The sequence below is a fragment of the Trachurus japonicus genome, chromosome 19 (genome assembly GCF_045865225.1).
Source record: "Trachurus japonicus isolate A0001 chromosome 19, Traja_1.0".
NCBI classification, from domain to species: Eukaryota; Metazoa; Chordata; class Actinopteri; order Carangiformes; family Carangidae; genus Trachurus; species Trachurus japonicus.
This window is the reverse complement of record NC_140925.1, coordinates 22,946,216-22,963,877: the sequence shown is the minus strand read 5'-3', so window position 1 is coordinate 22,963,877 and position 17,662 is coordinate 22,946,216. Positions and strand designations below refer to the sequence as shown.

General features: G+C 41.3%; 2 protein-coding genes across 6 annotated transcripts in view; one reads left to right on the top strand and one right to left on the bottom strand.

The window, feature by feature from the left end:
- mybpc2b (myosin binding protein Cb) overlaps positions 1-9,301 on the top strand; it is a 23,056-nt gene extending 13,755 nt beyond the window's left edge. For all 4 annotated transcript variants that reach the window (XM_085762125.1, XM_085762124.1, XM_085762122.1 and 1 more), the window contains 19 exons: positions 478-602; positions 699-804; positions 2,135-2,301; positions 3,016-3,181; positions 3,288-3,394; positions 3,492-3,521; positions 3,642-3,784; positions 4,471-4,630; positions 5,379-5,483; positions 5,599-5,787; positions 5,907-6,041; positions 6,215-6,382; positions 6,895-6,983; positions 7,169-7,364; positions 7,474-7,613; positions 8,106-8,265; positions 8,354-8,490; positions 8,739-8,925; positions 9,147-9,301. In XM_085762125.1, the coding sequence (XP_085618251.1) occupies positions 478-602; positions 699-804; positions 2,135-2,301; positions 3,016-3,181; positions 3,288-3,394; positions 3,492-3,521; positions 3,642-3,784; positions 4,471-4,630; positions 5,379-5,483; positions 5,599-5,787; positions 5,907-6,041; positions 6,215-6,382; positions 6,895-6,983; positions 7,169-7,364; positions 7,474-7,613; positions 8,106-8,265; positions 8,354-8,490; positions 8,739-8,925; positions 9,147-9,172 (2,536 nt within the window). In that variant the 3' untranslated portion in view covers positions 9,173-9,301. The remainder of the gene's footprint in view (positions 1-477; positions 603-698; positions 805-2,134; positions 2,302-3,015; positions 3,182-3,287; positions 3,395-3,491; positions 3,522-3,641; positions 3,785-4,470; positions 4,631-5,378; positions 5,484-5,598; positions 5,788-5,906; positions 6,042-6,214; positions 6,383-6,894; positions 6,984-7,168; positions 7,365-7,473; positions 7,614-8,105; positions 8,266-8,353; positions 8,491-8,738; positions 8,926-9,146) is intronic.
- Positions 8,679-17,662, bottom strand: LOC146968053 (testicular acid phosphatase homolog). 2 transcript variants are annotated; one of them, XM_085762126.1, is made up of 12 exons: positions 17,497-17,662; positions 17,088-17,216; positions 15,619-15,714; positions 14,919-15,005; positions 13,725-13,880; positions 13,417-13,515; positions 12,409-12,504; positions 11,828-11,960; positions 11,439-11,521; positions 11,226-11,332; positions 10,761-10,942; positions 8,679-9,616 (listed from the first exon to the last, which is right to left on the bottom strand). In XM_085762126.1, exons 2-12 carry the CDS (start codon positions 17,175-17,177, stop codon positions 9,507-9,509), a joined length of 1,239 nt encoding a protein of 412 aa, XP_085618252.1. In that variant the 5' UTR covers positions 17,178-17,216; positions 17,497-17,662; the 3' UTR covers positions 8,679-9,506. The 2 variants fall into 2 exon arrangements, with proteins under 2 accessions (XP_085618252.1, XP_085618253.1); XM_085762127.1 differs by having other exon boundaries at positions 9,390-9,616; positions 17,088-17,213; positions 17,497-17,598.

Genomic DNA, 17,662 nt, shown 5'->3' with positions numbered 1-17,662 from the left:
TGGGACATTTTCTCAATTAGCCAGCAGTGTGAGGTTGTATCATATTAGTCATCAAGCTCAGTTGGACTTAATGGGCAATGCTTTAAAATATCGAGTTAAAATTATCTCTGCCACAAAGCCATACGCTGAAATGACACTGCCATCAACACGTTTATTTTTAGGTGCGGTCACAAGAAGCCTCCCTGTGGCTTAAGCAATTTGCACTGCTACGACATCATAGGCCCCATCTAGACTAATGCTAAGCCTCAGGACAAAGACTATTCAAATTCTACATTTACAAGTCTTAATGTGAAGAAGAATCATAGATTAGACAAAAAATGTTTACAAAATAGTGAATAATTAATGTTAAAGGATTTGTTTGTTAGTTTTAAACTTCATATTAGAGATTATTTTGAAAGGCATTTGTTACTAAGATTTTGGCTAAAGGAACTTTGACCCAGAGACTGTGGTTTGACTTTCAATCTGTCACTCTTCAAGGTATGTCATTGAGGCAGTCGGCAATGTCAGAACACTTACTATCAATAAGACCACCCTGGCTGATGATGCTGCGTACGAGTGCGTGATTGGCGAGGACAAGAGTTTCACAGAGGTGTTCGTCAAAGGTCCTCCATCTCTTTACACTTGACACTTTATCAGCAGGATTCTGCCAACAGTTTCTTTCTTCTGCTCGATTCATGAATGTTTCTGTCTCCATCCAGAGCCCCCCGTGACCATCACCAAGCTGATGGATGACTATCACGTGGTCGTGGGAGAGAGAGTGGAGTTTGAGATCGAGGTGTCGGAGGAGGGTGCCCATGTCATGTGGTCAGTAAACATCCCAGTACTTTAGCGTAATAGGATCAACCCAGCTTGAGTCATCTTCAGGATGTGGCTCTAATCCCTGCCAGAATACAATTAAACTACTTCCTGTTCTTCAAACAGGAGAAAGCCGGTCTTGCAGTGGCATGTTGTATGTAGTTTCTGAGCTGCTATACATATCAGATCATATTAGATAAAATTGCAATCTTGAGTTGTCAATTGATATTAATATTCAATCCCAATTAATTAATCTCACAAGGGTCCAGAGTTATTCATGATTAACTGAAAATTAAAATTGCATTGTTGTTTTTTTCTGTTCAAAATGTATCTTAAAGGGATATTTTTAGTTTAATAAGTTTATTTGTATCATTTTCATTAAAAAAAAAAAGCTCAAATAATAACAATATGACGTCACCATCTGTTTGGTGTTAGCTGTGACAGTTTCGCTTGCGAGTGAGCTGGCAACTTAAGCACACATTTAAAGAAATAAAATAGAAATAAAAAATAAAAACAATTGTGCTATTGTGGTGGTAAAAGAAATTGTCATTCACACATTTTTATCGCATTAACTTCGACAGCCCTGCAATACATGCTTGGAGCCCTCGCTTTGTTATCTGACGTGCTGATCTGCTGTGTGCATCACATTTTTGAATTCTATAATACACCATCACTTGACTCCTCATGTTCAAATAAGACATCATTTACATACATAATTACATGCAATGATCTGCTCTGACAAACCCACCACTGTTCTAAGAGCCATAACCGATTTGTGCCTTTATGCTTTACATCAACTGCAGCAGACAGACTTATGTTCTTCGTAAAATCGAATCAAACTTAAATGTATTATCTCCTAAGGAGATCGGGAACATGTTAAATTGAATCTGAAGACTTGCCCTGAATGCTGAGTAGCTCGGAAAGTCTGAATTTAAAGCATTATTTCGTCATTTCTTTGTATTTGTTAATATTTTCAATTGCTGGGAACAAAAAAATTAGTATCAGTTAACACGTGAAAGCAGCAATCGATCCAAAGACAAATATAGGATAAATATGCTCGAAGGTGATGATGTAAGACCTCACAGTGTGTGTAGGATTTTCTTTCATGGACACGTACTGTAGTATCCTTCCCTTGGCACAGAATTTATTTTTATCATCTCTCATTGATGAATGCAAAGCCCATTCATATTTCCCAGAGCAATTTTTAACAGTGAGTGGTTGAAATGTGAGTGTGGCTGGTAAATTCACATCAGACACAGGTTTACTGTTCTGATTTGGTATGAAATATTTAGCAGCGACATCTTTCAAAGAGAGACACTCATTTTATATTCATTCCCAGGTTCTTTGAGGATATAGAGCTTCACAGGGACAAAGATACCAAGTATCGCTTCAAGAAGGATGGAAAGAAGCACACACTCATCATCCAGGAGGCCACGCTGGATGACATCGGAATGTACCACGCCTGGACAAACGGGGGGCACACCAAAGGAGAGCTGGAAGTGGAAGGTACCACATCAATCTCATTAAGTTTTTATTTAATTTTTGACTGATTGTGCAGCGTATTTAAAGGGATAGTAGCATTTTTTTAAAAGGGGGATTGTATGATCTACAAATAGCCCCCAAGTACTTTAATTGCAGTAGAAGACTCTCTGCACTCCTCCCGTTAGCAACGCCAGCCCATAGCCCTGCCCAGAGATTTACAACATACAGTGTTGTGAACAGACCCAAAGAAACGGCCTATTTTCGCGGCCTAAAAGAGGTTTTACCTGAAAAAAAAATACACAGTTCCATTGTTCGCTATAATATAATTTTTTCCAGTCCTACTTAGGGGCTATTTGTAGATCATACAACTCCACTTTTAAAAAATGCTACTATCCCTTTAAATGCAAATGATAATTATAATAAAGATAACAATGAAGGAGTTTCTTTTGGTAACATTTGTTAAGAGGAAACTACTAATGAAAGTCTGAAGGTTGTATTTTAGAATTACTATATTTAGTTTGGCTTTTCTGCCATCCAAGTGTGTGCTGCTCAGTGAGGATGCAGCTGAATTAACTGCTGGCCCAAGGGCTTAACGCCTCTCTTTGTAAACAAACTAACAGCTCATGGCAGTGGGTGGCAGGATGTTACCATCATGAACCTTAGCCCCCCTCCCCGCACCTTCACTCACTCTGTTTCCTGCCTGAACGCTTCTCCTGTGGTTTCCAATGTCTCATTCAGAGAAGGAACTGGAAGTGCTGCAGGACATTGCCGATCTGACGGTGAAGGCGACGGACCAGGCCATGTTCAAGTGCGAGGTGTCTGATGACAAGGTCACAGGAAAGTGGTTCAAAGATGGAGTGGAGGTTTTGCCAAGCGACCGCATCAAAATGTCTCACATCGGAAGGTACGAAGATGTGTGGCAGATACACGCAGATGACAGAACAAATATTAGGACACTTTATATCATGAGGCACATGTTTCCCCTCGTCGTATCATCTCCGTTGCTTCAGGTTTCACCGACTCACTATTGACGATGTGAAGCCAGAGGATGCTGGAGACTACACATTTATTCCTGACGGATACGCTCTGTCACTTTCTGCCAAACTCAACTTCCTGGGTGAGAAAGACAGAATTATTATAAAGGAGTTACTGTGGGTGCATTAATCATCAGCCTGAATAATGTTGTCAACCTCTTTTTCTTTTCTCCAAAACAGAAATTAAGATCGACTATGTGCCCAGACAAGGTGAGTGGCCTTAAATTGCTTTAGTTTACAAATGACTTGAAACCATTTTATGTTGTGTAATAAGCCAACTTCCACACACTCTTCTCTGTTTTCCATCTTTCTGTGTTATACATAAACCAGATCCTCCAAAGATCCACTTGGACACCACTGGAAGCATGGTCTCCCAGAACACTATTATTGTGGTGGCCGGCAACAAGCTCCGACTGGATGTGGAGATCACAGGAGAACCAGCGCCCACCGTGGTCTGGTCAAAGGGGGATCAAGTAAGAGTGTGATAAGGCTTGGGGTTAGGGTTTGCATACCTTGTCATAGATGTGCACAAATAAAATGAGTGGCAAAATTAATGTGAAACCATGTCAAAGAAAATGTCAACAGAAATGTCAACCGCGTCATTTATTTACAATCATGGCATCCATGATGATGTGAGGTCAGCAGGATGTCCAGTCAACATGTCACTGCAGTGTGTTTGTCCTCTTCTCTCTGTCCCCTCTCCCATTTTCTCACTATCTCTGCAGTTAAATGTTACCTCACATGAAAATAACAAAACAAAAACAAGGTTCAGTTGAGATTTGATCAACCATTGGGATTTTCTGTGCCTACAGGCAGAGGGTTACATGAAAATACACTGCTCCGGATGTTTTCGGTCCAAGAAGCCAAGTGCTTTTTTTGATTGGGAGCAGGATATGACTGTTCCCCAGTGAGACTGCTTCTTATTGTGCTCTAGTATTACACCTATGTGTCATTTTGTGCTGCCAAAGAAACATCATCACCCCAATTGGCGCTTAAGTGTCCGTCTGGTGGCCCAGTCTCCCCTGTAGCTGGCCCCAAAGTTAAGAGCCACTCTGGAATAACAGAAATAAAGTAACCCGGCACTAATTCTCCTGTTTCTCATAAACCTATTATTATGTCAATTCACATTACAAAACTGCTGCAATTTCCTGTTCATTAGCCAATCACAGAGACTGAAGGGCGCGTGAGGGTGGAGGCAAGGAAAGACCTGAGCTGCTTCGTCATAGAGGGTGCAGAGAGGGAGGATGAGGGCAAATACACCATTGTTGTGACCAACCCTGCTGGAGAGGACAAGGCCATGCTGTTTGTGAAGATTGTGGGTAAGTACAGTTAAAGGGATAGTTCACCCAAAATTCAAATTTCACTCATTATCTACTCACCCTCATGTCGACTAAGAGCTGTGAGAATTTTCAGAGTCCTCCGTTCCTTCTCTGAGTTACGGGGGGGTCCGCGCAGCAATATTTGTCCATATAATGGTTCTCAATGGATACCAACTTTCTTCATCCAAAAAGACACACCAAAAAACATCCAAATACCTCCATACTGCTCGTCTGTAATATCCCTCTTGTATTGAAGCCCTGACATGAGAAATTGTTCCGAAAAAAATTAAATAAGTCTATATTTTAAGCTTGTTTGTAGCGGAAGCTCCCAGTGTCTCGGTTCACTGCTCTTCCTGTGTCCGTGCAAATCTCGCGTGATTTGCACTGACCGGCGGAACAATTTCTCATGTCGGGGCTTCAATACAAGAGGGACATTACAGACGAGCAGTATGGAGGTATTTGGATGTTTTTGGATGTTTTTGGATGAAGAAAGTTGGTATCCATTGACAACCATTATATGGACAAATACTGCTGCGCGGACCCCCCCGTAACTCAGACAAGGGACGGAGGACTCTGAAAATTCTCACAGCTCTTAGTCGACATGAGGGTGAGTAGATAATGAGTGAAATTTGAATTTTGGGTGAACTATCCCTTTAACATCAAAGTAACTGATGTGGTGTGATGTCTATATTTCCTGATGCATCTTGAAGCTAATTTTTGATTATTATTATTTTTATCATTACTTTAGATGTGCCTGACCCCCCTGAGCATGTGAAATGCACCGGCGTTGGAGAGGACTGCGCCACCATCACTTGGGACCCTCCTAAATTTGATGGTGGTGCAGCAATTAAAGGTGAGGAATTGATTGTTCTCGCTCCACACATGTTCAGGAAGTACGAATACTTCCTAATTTGTCTTGAATTCATATTCTAGACTTTTCTATGCTCACTGTGTTTTTACATCAACAGGTTATCTCATGGAGAGGAAGAAGAAAGGTTCCTCCAGATGGACAAAGCTCAACTTTGATGTATATGAGTCGACTACGTATGAGGCCAAGAGGATGATTGAGGGCGTCCTCTATGAGATGAGAGTTTTCGCTGTCAACAGCATTGGCATGTCTCAGCCCAGTCTCAACTCCAAACCCTTCATGCCTATCGGTATGTCCCACAGCCATCTTTACTTGCTCTTTTTCTGCCTCTTCCTTGTCCCTGCCTTTGTGCATCACCCATTCTCTGTCAGCGGGTCTCTTGAGTGTCTCTCTCTCTGTCACCCTCAGCCCCAACTAGCGAGCCAATGCGCCTGACGGTGCATGACGTGACAGACAGCACATGCAGCCTGAAGTGGCTCGCCCCAGAGAAAGTTGGAGCTGGAGGCCTGGATGGCTACGTTATTGAGTACTGCAAGGAAGGAGGTGATAAAAATGCACATTATGCTCATTGTGTAATAACATAAACATTCACGGACAATTTAAACCCATTTAAAACCACTTTACACACACAAGACAACAATATATAATGGCAGAACAAAAACACAACAAGCACTAAGACTCAATCCCACTCATTGTGATATACTATTTCATTGTAGACACTGAGTGGGTGGTGGCAAACAAGGACATCTGTGAGAGACAGGGATACGTGGTGCGTGGCCTCCCCGTGGGAGAAAAGATCAACTTCAGGGTGGTGGCAGTAAACATCGCTGGACGCAGTCCTCCCGCTACGCTGGGGCAGCCCGTCACCATCCGTGAGATCGTCGGTGAGTTGGTCGATTTATTCAATTCGAGTACTCAGTATGGGCTAATATACACACACTGCAAAAACTCAAAATCTTTCCAAGAATATTTGTCTTATTTCTTGTCAAAATGTCTCATTTCTAGTCAAAACTAATCTCTTTCCACTTAAAATAATACTCATCACCTAAAAATTAACTTGTTTTTTAGATCATTTTCACTTGTTTCAAACAAATTTTCACTTTAAATAAGTAGAAAAATCTGACAGTGAAAGCAAGTTTTTTTGTGCTTGTAATAAGAAAGAAAAACTTTCCCCACTATCGATTATTTTAAGTGAAAATATGCTTGAAAGAAGTAAAACGTGTCTAAAAACAAGCTACTTTTTAAGGTGATGAGTCTTATTTTAAGTATAATGAGATTTTTTGACTAGAAATAAGACAAATATTCTTGGTAAGATTTTGAGTTTTTGCAGTGCAGTACCACAGTGTCCTTTAATGAGATGTGTCTGGTTTTAATGGGACGTCTCTTTCCGCTTTAGAACATCCAAAGATCCGCCTCCCTCGTGACCTCAGAACAAAGTACATCAGGAAAGTGGGAGAGAAGATCAACCTGACCATCCCCTTCCAGGTGAGAGAGACAAACAACAAAATAATGACAGGAAGACGGAAAATGGCTAGAACCAAACTGTGCCATAATCTTTCAATAGAATATTTTTTTTTTGTGCCATTGGCCATTATGAAAGAGTAAATGTCACATCTTTGGTAAAACAGCCTGAGGCCAATCAACTGTTGCACTCTGCATTTGTCTCGCAGGGTAAGCCACGTCCTGTCGCGACCTGGTACAAAGACGGCCAACCCCTCGACCCCAAGATGGTCAACGTCCGCAGCTCCAATGTGGACACCATCCTCTTCATCCGCTCAGCAGAGAGAGAGCACTCAGGAACATATGAGCTGGTTCTCCAGATTGAGAACCTGGAGGACAGAGCCTCCATCAACATCAGGATTATTGGTACGGTGCTGTCATGATGATTCATGCTGGCTTTTTTAATTTAGGAGTGAAAAATTAGAAATTCACCCAGACTATACTAAAATATGACACCAATGTTTAATTCACACAGATAAGCCTGGACCTCCTCTTAACGTAAGGGTGACCGAAGTCTGGGGCTTCAATGCTGCACTGGAGTGGGAACCCCCAAAAGATGATGGCAACTGTGACATTTCAGGATACACTATCCAGAAGTCAGAACTGAAGACCAAGGTGAGGAAACCTGGCTTCAACTTCAGAATTTAAACAAAGTAGTTATTACATCAACAAATAATTTGACATGGTGGAGGGACAGTTAAATAAGTAAAAGGGTAACACTTTATAATAAGTACACGCTATTAAGCATTAATAAATACTGAATTCTTCATTTATAACACATGAATACTCATTAGAATGTAGTTTATAAATACATTTACGTAGTGCTTATCAATGATGAGTAAAAATGTTTTAACATACTAATGAGTATTCATGTGTTATAAATGATGAATTCAGTATAATGCTTAATGCTTAATACTGTGTACTTATATAGTGTTACCAGTAAAAGTACTAAAAATACGATAGTAACTATAAAAAATAAAGATGAAATATATACAAAACTATTAAAAAAAACTATGTACACAATATATAGAGTGAACTAGGTTCAGGGTTATGTGGCGTTTACGGTTTAACCTAATCATTTCACTCTTTTTTCCTTTCTCTGCTCAGGAATGGTTCACCGTTTATGAACACAACAGACGGACAAACTGCACAGCTTCAGATCTGATCATGGGCAATGAGTACCAGTTCCGTGTCTACAGTGAAAACCTCTGTGGCAAGAGTGAGGAGCCACGCTTCAGCAAGAACACAGCCACCATTGTTAAGACAGGTGTGTGTGTGTGTATGAGAGAGAGAGAGAGAGAGCCACCTTTCTCCTCTGATTTATCGGGGCTGACTACGTTTACTCCTCTCAACAGGCCTGGATATGAAAGCAAACCCCTACAAGGAGAAGGACATGAACTGTATGCCCAAGTTTACTCAGCCCCTGGTTGACAGATCTGTAGTGGCCGGGTACAGCACTGCCATCACTTGCTCTGTCAAAGGCTTCCCCAAGGTAAACACGCTTGTTAAAATAGCCTGTGGTGGCTGATTCACAGGAGGATGACAGTGCCACTTGTTATAAGCAAATCAAGATGTGACGTCTGCTGTTAGATGCACAGGGCTCCTTACTGCACTGAAGTCCTAATCATCAAGAGGCCTAACACAAAGCAAAAAAAAGCATAATAAAAAATAAAATTCATAATATCGAAGACATTTTACTGTACCTGTTTTTTTTTCTAATTTGCCTTCTCTGTTTCTTAGCCTAAGATTACCTGGATGAAGAACAAAATGATCATCGGTGACGATCCCAAGTTCTTGATGCAAAACAACCAGGGAGTGTTGACCCTCAACATTCGTAAGCCAAGCCCCTTCGACGGAGGCAAATACTCCTGCATGGCTGTCAATGACCTGGGCAAGGATGAGGTTGAGTGCAAGCTGGATGTCCGAGGTGAGGACAGGGGACATAAAGGGCTGCGAAGGGTGGGAGGGATGATAGAGGAGACTTTCTGCAATTTGAACACTCTGTTTCCTTTTTTATATGCTTGTTATTGATTTAAAAAGAAAAAAAGTTGACTTGAAAAACACACCTTTATTCTTGCCAAAAATATATTTCAACACACAAAGTATTTAAACAAAACCTAACACTCAGCTTCTGTCTCTTTATTCCAGTCGCCACCAATCCAGACAAGCAGTGAGAAACCGAACAGCAACGAATGTGAAATAATATGAACCAAACAGTGAGTGAACAGTGAATGTTACTATGTAGTTGAGTTCACACTGTCAAGAGTGAATCAAATAAAACCTAGTGCTGCCAGCTGTAAAGACTAGTTTGTCGTCTCCACGTTTTATTTCTCTGTTAAATTCTCTCCACATCCACACTTCATGGTAGCTGGAGGAAAAGAGCTCACAAACCTCCCACACACTCACACAGTCAGGATCTGAATTATCAAAATACATGGCACATTATTATTAGAGCTGTTTCCACAGCTGAGAAGCACCTTTTAGTATTTTTGGCACCAGTCTTCTGCATTACACCTCCCTGGAGTAGCGCCCTCTCCTCCTGTGGAGCACCACTCCTATGCTGAACAACAGCGCCACTGCCAGGAGACCCACGGCAACTGCAAGAGCTGTTATGACACCTGTGGGGGACGACAAACCCTGTTTAGGTACATGTGAATATGAAACGTTTTGGAAGATTTCCAAAAAAGCCATGATATTTTTAAATCAGACAGTCTGTGCAGAAAATCCCCCACACTGGTCCCCGAAGTGAAAACTGGAATAAAACATATTGCAGTGAGGCGTTGGCAGTAGCATGTGTTCAGATAGGAGCACTGAGACTGAGAGCAGTGGTGGACAGTAACGGTCGTAAATTTACTTGAGTACTACTGTATATATCCAGAGGATTTGTACTTTACTTGAGTATTAGATATCTTTGGTACTTATTACTCTTACTTGAATACATTTCCAAGACAAATATTTTTACTTTTACTCGAGTTAATTTCTAGGAAGGCTGAAAATTACTCGTTACTTTCAGGTCTGCTCTTTTTTTTCTAAAATCCTATTGGACACAAGCTGTGTTTGTCAAAGAAGGAAACCCTAACCCCTAAAAGCAGCACATCAGTGCAGGTGGTTTCAAAGAGTTCATTCTCAGAAACAAGAGTTAAAAGGTCCTTAAAGCAGAAGTAAACGGAATGTTTGTGTTAATATAAGTCTTAAATAGTTATATCTTCCGACAGCAATCACTTATATAGAGTGTTTGGTCTGAAACATGGGTCTGTCAGTCACTCTGCTCTGCTGTAAGCCAAGGAGAAAACTTTCCTTGTATCCTACAACCTTTATCCAATGAGGAGAGAGAACGGCATAAAGGGGCGGTCCTCTCTGTGTGTGCAGCCAAGGGATGCGTGTGAATGTGGTGACGTAGGGACGAGGGCGGGGACTGCTAACTCCATCTGCTGACAGGAAGTTAGCCAAAACGACCGGCTCGTTTACTTCTGCTTTAAATTCATTTAGAAAAAATTATAGTAATTCATTAATGTGAAAAATAAGAAATTTACTCTTTACTCTTACTTTTACTTAAAGTAAATTTAAAAGCATGTACTCTTGGATACTTAAATACCTTTAAAAGCAAGTACTTTTTTACTCTTACTCGAGTAACATGTCGACTGAGCTACTTTTACTTGTAACGGAGTAAATTTTGACCAGTAGTATTTGTACTCTTACTCAAGTACTGGGGTCGAGTACTCTGTCCATCTCTGACTGAGAATATGGGAAAAAAATCTTCACCTGTGCCCGACCATTTAGTCCTGAAGCCACACTCAGCCTGCCAGTCGTCTGCCACCACCTCCCGCACCAGCTCATTGAACATGGACAAAGGGCAGGGGTTTAGCCCGTTGCATCCTGGCACAGGGTTGGGATAGGGCTCCTGCCAGGAGTCATTGCGGTAATACAGCTCCACAGAATAGGACCTAGGGAATTATTAGGACGAAGACAATGAGATGACACACAATTACGGTAAGTGTTATGTAAATTTGGTTTGTATCGTGTGCTAATTTGGCTGTTGCGGCCCTGGATCTCTGCCAGCTTTTCATTGAAATTGAAAAGGAAAACAAAAAAAAAAGCTTTATAGTGCGGCGGTTAAATGGCGGAATGCAGTTCTTCAACATGTGGTGGGGATTTTGCTAACTGACCTAGATTGTGCACTTGAATATGCAAGGAGAAGGCAGAAGGAAGGAGAAGGGAAGTCATTACCCATCATACTCCTGGTAGAACTCAAAGAGCTGACAGGCAGCGTAAGGAGGGAGGAGGCCGTTGTACACGTCCAGAGCCGCCTGGAGGGTGATGAGTGTGGAGTCATGCTGGAATGAGAAACAAACATCACAGCAGTAAAGAGATGAGCAGATACGCTATGCGAAGACAGCTTAGAAATGTGTTTACTCTATGTGGCCAAACACTTTCACTTACAGCTGAGTACATAATGAATTTAAGAGAGCTGCCTTGCTCCACAGCCTTGGAGAAATTCCTCAGGATGGCGTTCAGCAGAACCCCTGGTAAATTAACACAGTGTCAACAGTGCAAATGGAATTTCCCCAGATATCAGCACAATCCTTTTGACCTTGTTGAGCATCTTGTCTTAGCACATAATCATCTATGTCATTAGCTCATATGTGCTAATGTGCTTTTTGAGGAACCTGACCCCACACTTTACACTGTCTGAGGCGTCAACAAAGCCTCAGCCAGCAGTCACAACATCAGATTTTGCGGAGAAATATATATATTTTTTTGCTCTAATCACATTTTTGTCACAACACCGCCTCTAAATAAATTGCCTCTGCTTTAATTTAAATGCCCACCTCCGGAGAGCCGGGCCTTGTCTTTGCGCTTGTGGCTGAGGATGCTGTACATGACCTCAAAGGATGCTATCCTCTTCAGGGTGTCCAGGACGTCTTGGGTGGCCCAGCGTGGGAGAGTCAAGTTATGGATCCTCTGCGCAAAAGAGAATAACATTCATTACACCGCATCGCGCTAATAATCACATTACACAACATATGAATCACAACAGCCGGTTTAAATGGCTGTATTTCATCGTTTCTATTATCCCGGCTATTTTTAGCAGCGGCCCGAAGATAACAGATGCTCATTTTGCAAGTGTGAATGAGCGTATTCAACCTGGCCTAGAATCCACCCATCCCATAATTCTTTAATTATCATTTCAATATGTTGTCCTATTCATGTCTTACTGTATGTATAAAAATTATTTCCCCACACGCCCACCGCCTCCCCATCCCTTTGCAGAGCTTTTCTCCCTCTTTCTCTGCGACTCTCTCTGCTCTGCAGCTGCTATTAGGATCAGTGATTCGAGCATATGTAAAGTACAGGATACAAGTGTTATTGTGTTTTAATGCATACATGCTCTGTGAAATATCAAGTATACCTGACAGTTGAGAGTGTCATAGACCCTCCATATTTTTTTGCCAACCAGTTTGGACACAGGGTAGCCGGTGTGGTTGGAGAGTCCCTCCACAAAGTACTGCACGGTGGAGACAAGGAAAAGAACAAAGGATGAAGCTCCAGGGAAAACAACGCTTCAATTTACATTTTTATTAATATATTTATATATTTTTTTTCTGGTTGTTTTTGCAGGTGCACTAACAAACTACTGTATGTTTTTTGAAGTTTGCAAGTCCTTATTTTTACACAGCTGCTTAATCTAACAAATGACTGTAGTTGTACTGATGTAGTGACTTTAACCTTTCATCAGACAACACAATTTAAAAAAAAAAAAGAAACATGGCACCATTTTGGTTCTTGCATGTAACTTGAAAGTACTGTGCCTCCAGCAGAGGGTGTTAAAATTCAATCCAGGAGACCCAATCTTGATCTCCAACACCACCTTAATAGGCAGCACATGGGACTCTGTTTAATTAAAACCTTTTCATTGTAATTTTTGATCTAATTCAATCCAACCGTTAATTAGAGTCTCGGAGAATGTGAGAGAAATTGCACTGTGCAGCTTTATGTCGGCAGTGGAGGAGTCACCGTGCCTGAGAAAAATCACTGAGAGGGCACGATGTCTACAGCATAAGTAACACGTCCACTGGAGGTGCTGATAACATTGGCACTAGGAACTGTGAAAGTATATGTTTCACCGTTTCCTCAGAAATGTGCATTTCAGGGCGTCTGCTGATCCACGAATGGAGGACGAAAAGGCAGAAAAGATGCTGCTGAGGTGAGGAAGAGTATTATTCACTGCAACTTTGGATTATATAATTCTGATGATATAAAACAGAGTTACAGCAGGTTTTCAGTGGTGAACAGCCCCATGACTCATGGGAAAGTGATGTTTAACGCAAACTGCGCTGTGAGCAGAACATGCACGTCATCGAACAGATGCTGAGGATGAGCTTCTGTACGAGTGAGTGTGTGTGCTCCGTTGTTTTACCTGGTGAGTCCTCAGGAACCTCTGGTAAGGCTGACTCTCAAAAGTCTCCGTCATCAGCGCTCTGAACCTTGGACAGTCTTTGCCTGGAGACTTCAACAGCTTGAGAAATCAGAAACAATGTGCAGCACAACATCAGTGGAAATGATGCACATTTACTGCAGGTACTGCAATTCCTCTGGGCACAATTCTGTGTTCATTTCACACTTTAAAAGCTGCGAAGAGAGACTCAAATTAACTTGTACAAGTTTCTCTTCAGCTGTGTACGGCCGCTGTGTGAAAGGAAATATTTATATGGCTTAGCAGCCCACCTTATCCTGAGCCCTGGGGATGGTGTGCACTGGAATAGGCCGCCACAGTAACTGGGGCATGATGGGAGGCGGGCGTCTGGATGGGGGAAACATCCCAGCAAGGCAGGCCTGGGCACTCATCAGAGTGCGGTCATAGTCAGTGCTCCGGACGTATAACTGTTAGAAAACATGGAGGGAATATGGTGTTAAAATGCTGATAGCACGCTGTCACTGGCGCCAAAGGGACACACACACACTCACACATTGGGTATAAAGGATCGCATTTGGGCTTGCAAAGTGGATATGCATAGAATTTAGTTTCTAAAGATGCCAAATGGATGCACCCAACGAATCTGAAGCGTATCACGAGTGAGTTCTATTTATCCCAAGTTAACTGAGGTATTCCCTTAACATGAGGAGGAGGGAAGTCAGAAAAGATCCAAACGGATGAGAGCGGGAGGGGGGTAAGATCCATCTTGCTGTGATCTCTTCTGACATCAGCCTTCGCTCGTCTATATCTCTCTGTCACCCTGTGTCAGGTTTTTGCACACAGTAAATCACGCTGATAAGGTTGGATGTTCCTGTGATGCCGAGGATGCTTATTTTTTCTCCCCCTTCCCTTTGTCAAATTAAAACAGACATGGCAGCGCGGGGAGAAGCACGGTGCAAGTTGACTGAGACTTGGGCGACAAATCGCCAATGACAGACACTGAGAAGTTATTTTTGTGGTAATTGCGAGTTATTTGAGAGAAGGGGGGTAAAGGACTGGATGTGAGATTGGAAGGAGAGGGGGGGAGCAAGAGAAAAAAGGAAGACAGTGATTGTAAAGGAACAGAACAGGCAGGAAAAGGATGAAAAAAGCAGAAATGCTGTCTTAGTTCTGACAGTATGCTGAGCATGCAGCCCAGGGGCATACTGTACCAACATGCTGCCATCTGCACTGTACATGGAACAAGATTACCCAACATGTTACAGCAAATTACAAGGCCAATGCCAGTGATATCACCATTATGAGTCATGCTCATTAACTTAGTGTGTTTACAGTGGTTACAGACTGTTACTGGCCACACATGAACTTGATTTCACATGTTGTGCTGAGGGCACGCATGAAAACAGGATTAGGTGACACGGAAGCACACAGGCGGGCTCACAGGGGAATTCAGCTAATATGTGAGGGGGAAAAAATCATCACACACAGCCATGAAGTTCACTTACCTCTTTGTTGTCGTAGTCTTCACTGAGAAAATTTCCATAGCGCCTCTTAAGAAACCTGCCTAGCTCAAACTGTTGTTTCATGCCCAGCTGGAAGGGAAATATCACTGTTATTCTTATTCATTTGCTTTTTGTGTGTGTGTGTGTGTGTGTGTGTGTGTGTGTGTGTGTGTGTGTGTGTGTGTGTGTGTGTGTGTGTGTGTGTGTTTTCTAAAATCTGATTTAAGGTTCGGCAGAATTAAAGTCACATTCAACTAAATAACAAATTTCACCCCATCTACAGGGCAGCAAGTTCACTGTAAGCTGGTTAATTACCTGACAGCTGAACATTAAAACTTAAAGATTTTCTTCCTTAATAAAAAGACTTAATAAAAAAAACATATTTTATAACATGGCGAATGGAATATAGTGCAGCTTATGACCACACAAAAGAGCTCAACATTAAAGGACCTCATGCCTTGATTGCACAGTCTATAAAATTCTATAAAGTTTTATCTTTATTGAACATCTCTTATGGATTAGTGTGTCACCCCAGTTTATGTTGAGATGGGACTCAGTTTTGCAGCTCACATGAGCCTCAACAGGATATGTGGGTATGGGAAAATTATTATTATTATTTTTATTTTTTTTGTATTTGGTTGATTTGCTTGTTAAATCTTGCTGGCAAAGATGCTAATCACACACAGAGAATAAAACCCAGTACCTCAGTCAACTGTCCAAAGCCCTGAGCCCACACTTCCTCCCCATGAGGATCCCTGGGATACGACTCAATGGGCGATCGATCCCCATGTCGGAACACCTTGAAAGTCATAACAGATTATGTCACTTGGATGCAGATGTTAAGACTGCTGTGCTGTCCAAGCCATTACACGGTGTACTTAAGGGAAAAATACAACCCGGGACCGGAGTCAGAAATAGAAACCTAGCATCTCGGACAGTTCACAGAGCAGAGGAGTCATTTTGATGATGTCAGGAGGAATCAAATGCTGGAGTGGCTCTGTTAGCAGGATTAACCCGAGGCATCGCTTTCTAAGCACGGTGACGTAAAACACAGGTTGATTAAACCCATTCACTCTTTTTAGCGCCACAGTGCTAACAGTAGCGAAACTGTCAGTGAAAAAAACAACCTCAATGTCCAGTCAAGATAGACTAGTTTGCTCTTGGAGATATGTTGATGACAAACACTTGTTTCCACTGGATTTAACATTGAACTGAACTTGACCTGCACACTTAATATACAGTTAAGCATAAGAAGCTCTACATAATTTAACTGCTAGCTAGCATTAAATAATTAGGTATATCTTATTCAAATCAAATTCAATTATATTAAATTATTGGTACTGAAGTATTAAACATGCTTCTGGAACGTTCTAATGTACAGTTCATTCTTAGTTATTATATATTCATTTATGTGCAGCAGTCTAATGTTAAAGAAGGTCAAGTTTGAATTAATTTGAAGTACAGTCTTCAGTATGATATGCAGTGAAGTAAGATTATGAAAGGGCAAATTAGCACAGATAAAAACAAACACAATTATTAGATGAGACAATTCAAGTTCCACAAATATGTCAAGAAGAGATCCTAACCTTGAATTTATGCAAATTTCTAAATGTCTGGATATACCATGAGCTGCAAACTGCCAATGTGATATAACAGAAATTTGAAACAGAAAGTGATGGCCACACATGAGAAAAAAAATAATGTGCCTAAAAAAAGGAAAAATAAATTTTGTGACATTATACGAGAAACATTTGTGATTTCCACTTAAATCCTTCAGTCATCTTTCCCATTCTATCGTTGAACAACAGTGTGAAAGAAAAATATGCAAAGAGGTTTATGAACAAAGCTGGTGGCTGAGATATGCGTGACGCTGTTGGAGTTTAGACTCAAAGTAATCCTTTGTCACATAAATGTGTAAATATAATAATACTCGGCGAGCGGAAAAATGCAGTGTAATCAGTGGCAATAGAGTAGTAGCACTCTGATGTGATCAGAAGTATCCTCCAGATTACATTCAAATTCTACCCAGCAACAAATAAAGCTTGTCAGTAATATTATGTAAACATCCTGCATGTGATTACACTGCGTTCTAACAATACAATTCAAATGGCAGCGATCATTATCAGTTGAATACAAAAGGAGAGGGAGAAAAAAAATGCGGGGTAAACTTACAGCGATGACAAACTTCAGCACCCGACACTCAGTCAAGCAGATGCAACAGAGAAGGAATAAACAGCTCAGACCTTCCAGGAACTTCCGCATCTTTTTGACTTGTCAATCTCTACCTCAGCAGTTCCTCTGCTAATATAAAGGAAATATGTCAAGAAATTTGAATTCTCAAAGGCCATCAAAAGCAGAGTTTATTCAGCAGTATTCAAGCAAAGGTGGTGCAAAATATGTCTTCTTATATGAATTATATAATATAAAAATAAGTGAGTTTGGTCATGATTTTTTAAACACTCCATTGCCCTGAATTTACATCATCTTGATTTAAACATTTATTGCTGTGAATTCCTTTGTCATCTGCAGCTGAGCACATGCACAACAAAGCCTGACTGTATAAATCAACACATGCACTTACCTCAGCATACTTGTTCACACACTGAGCTGCTGTAGTCACAGGATTCACAGACAGGAGCGGGCTGCTGTGCATCCCAAATCTTCAGTCATACCCAGATTGACATTAAGTGCATGTTCCAGTAAAGGAGCCGGTGCTTTTATAGCCCTCCTACCTGACCTCCTCTCGC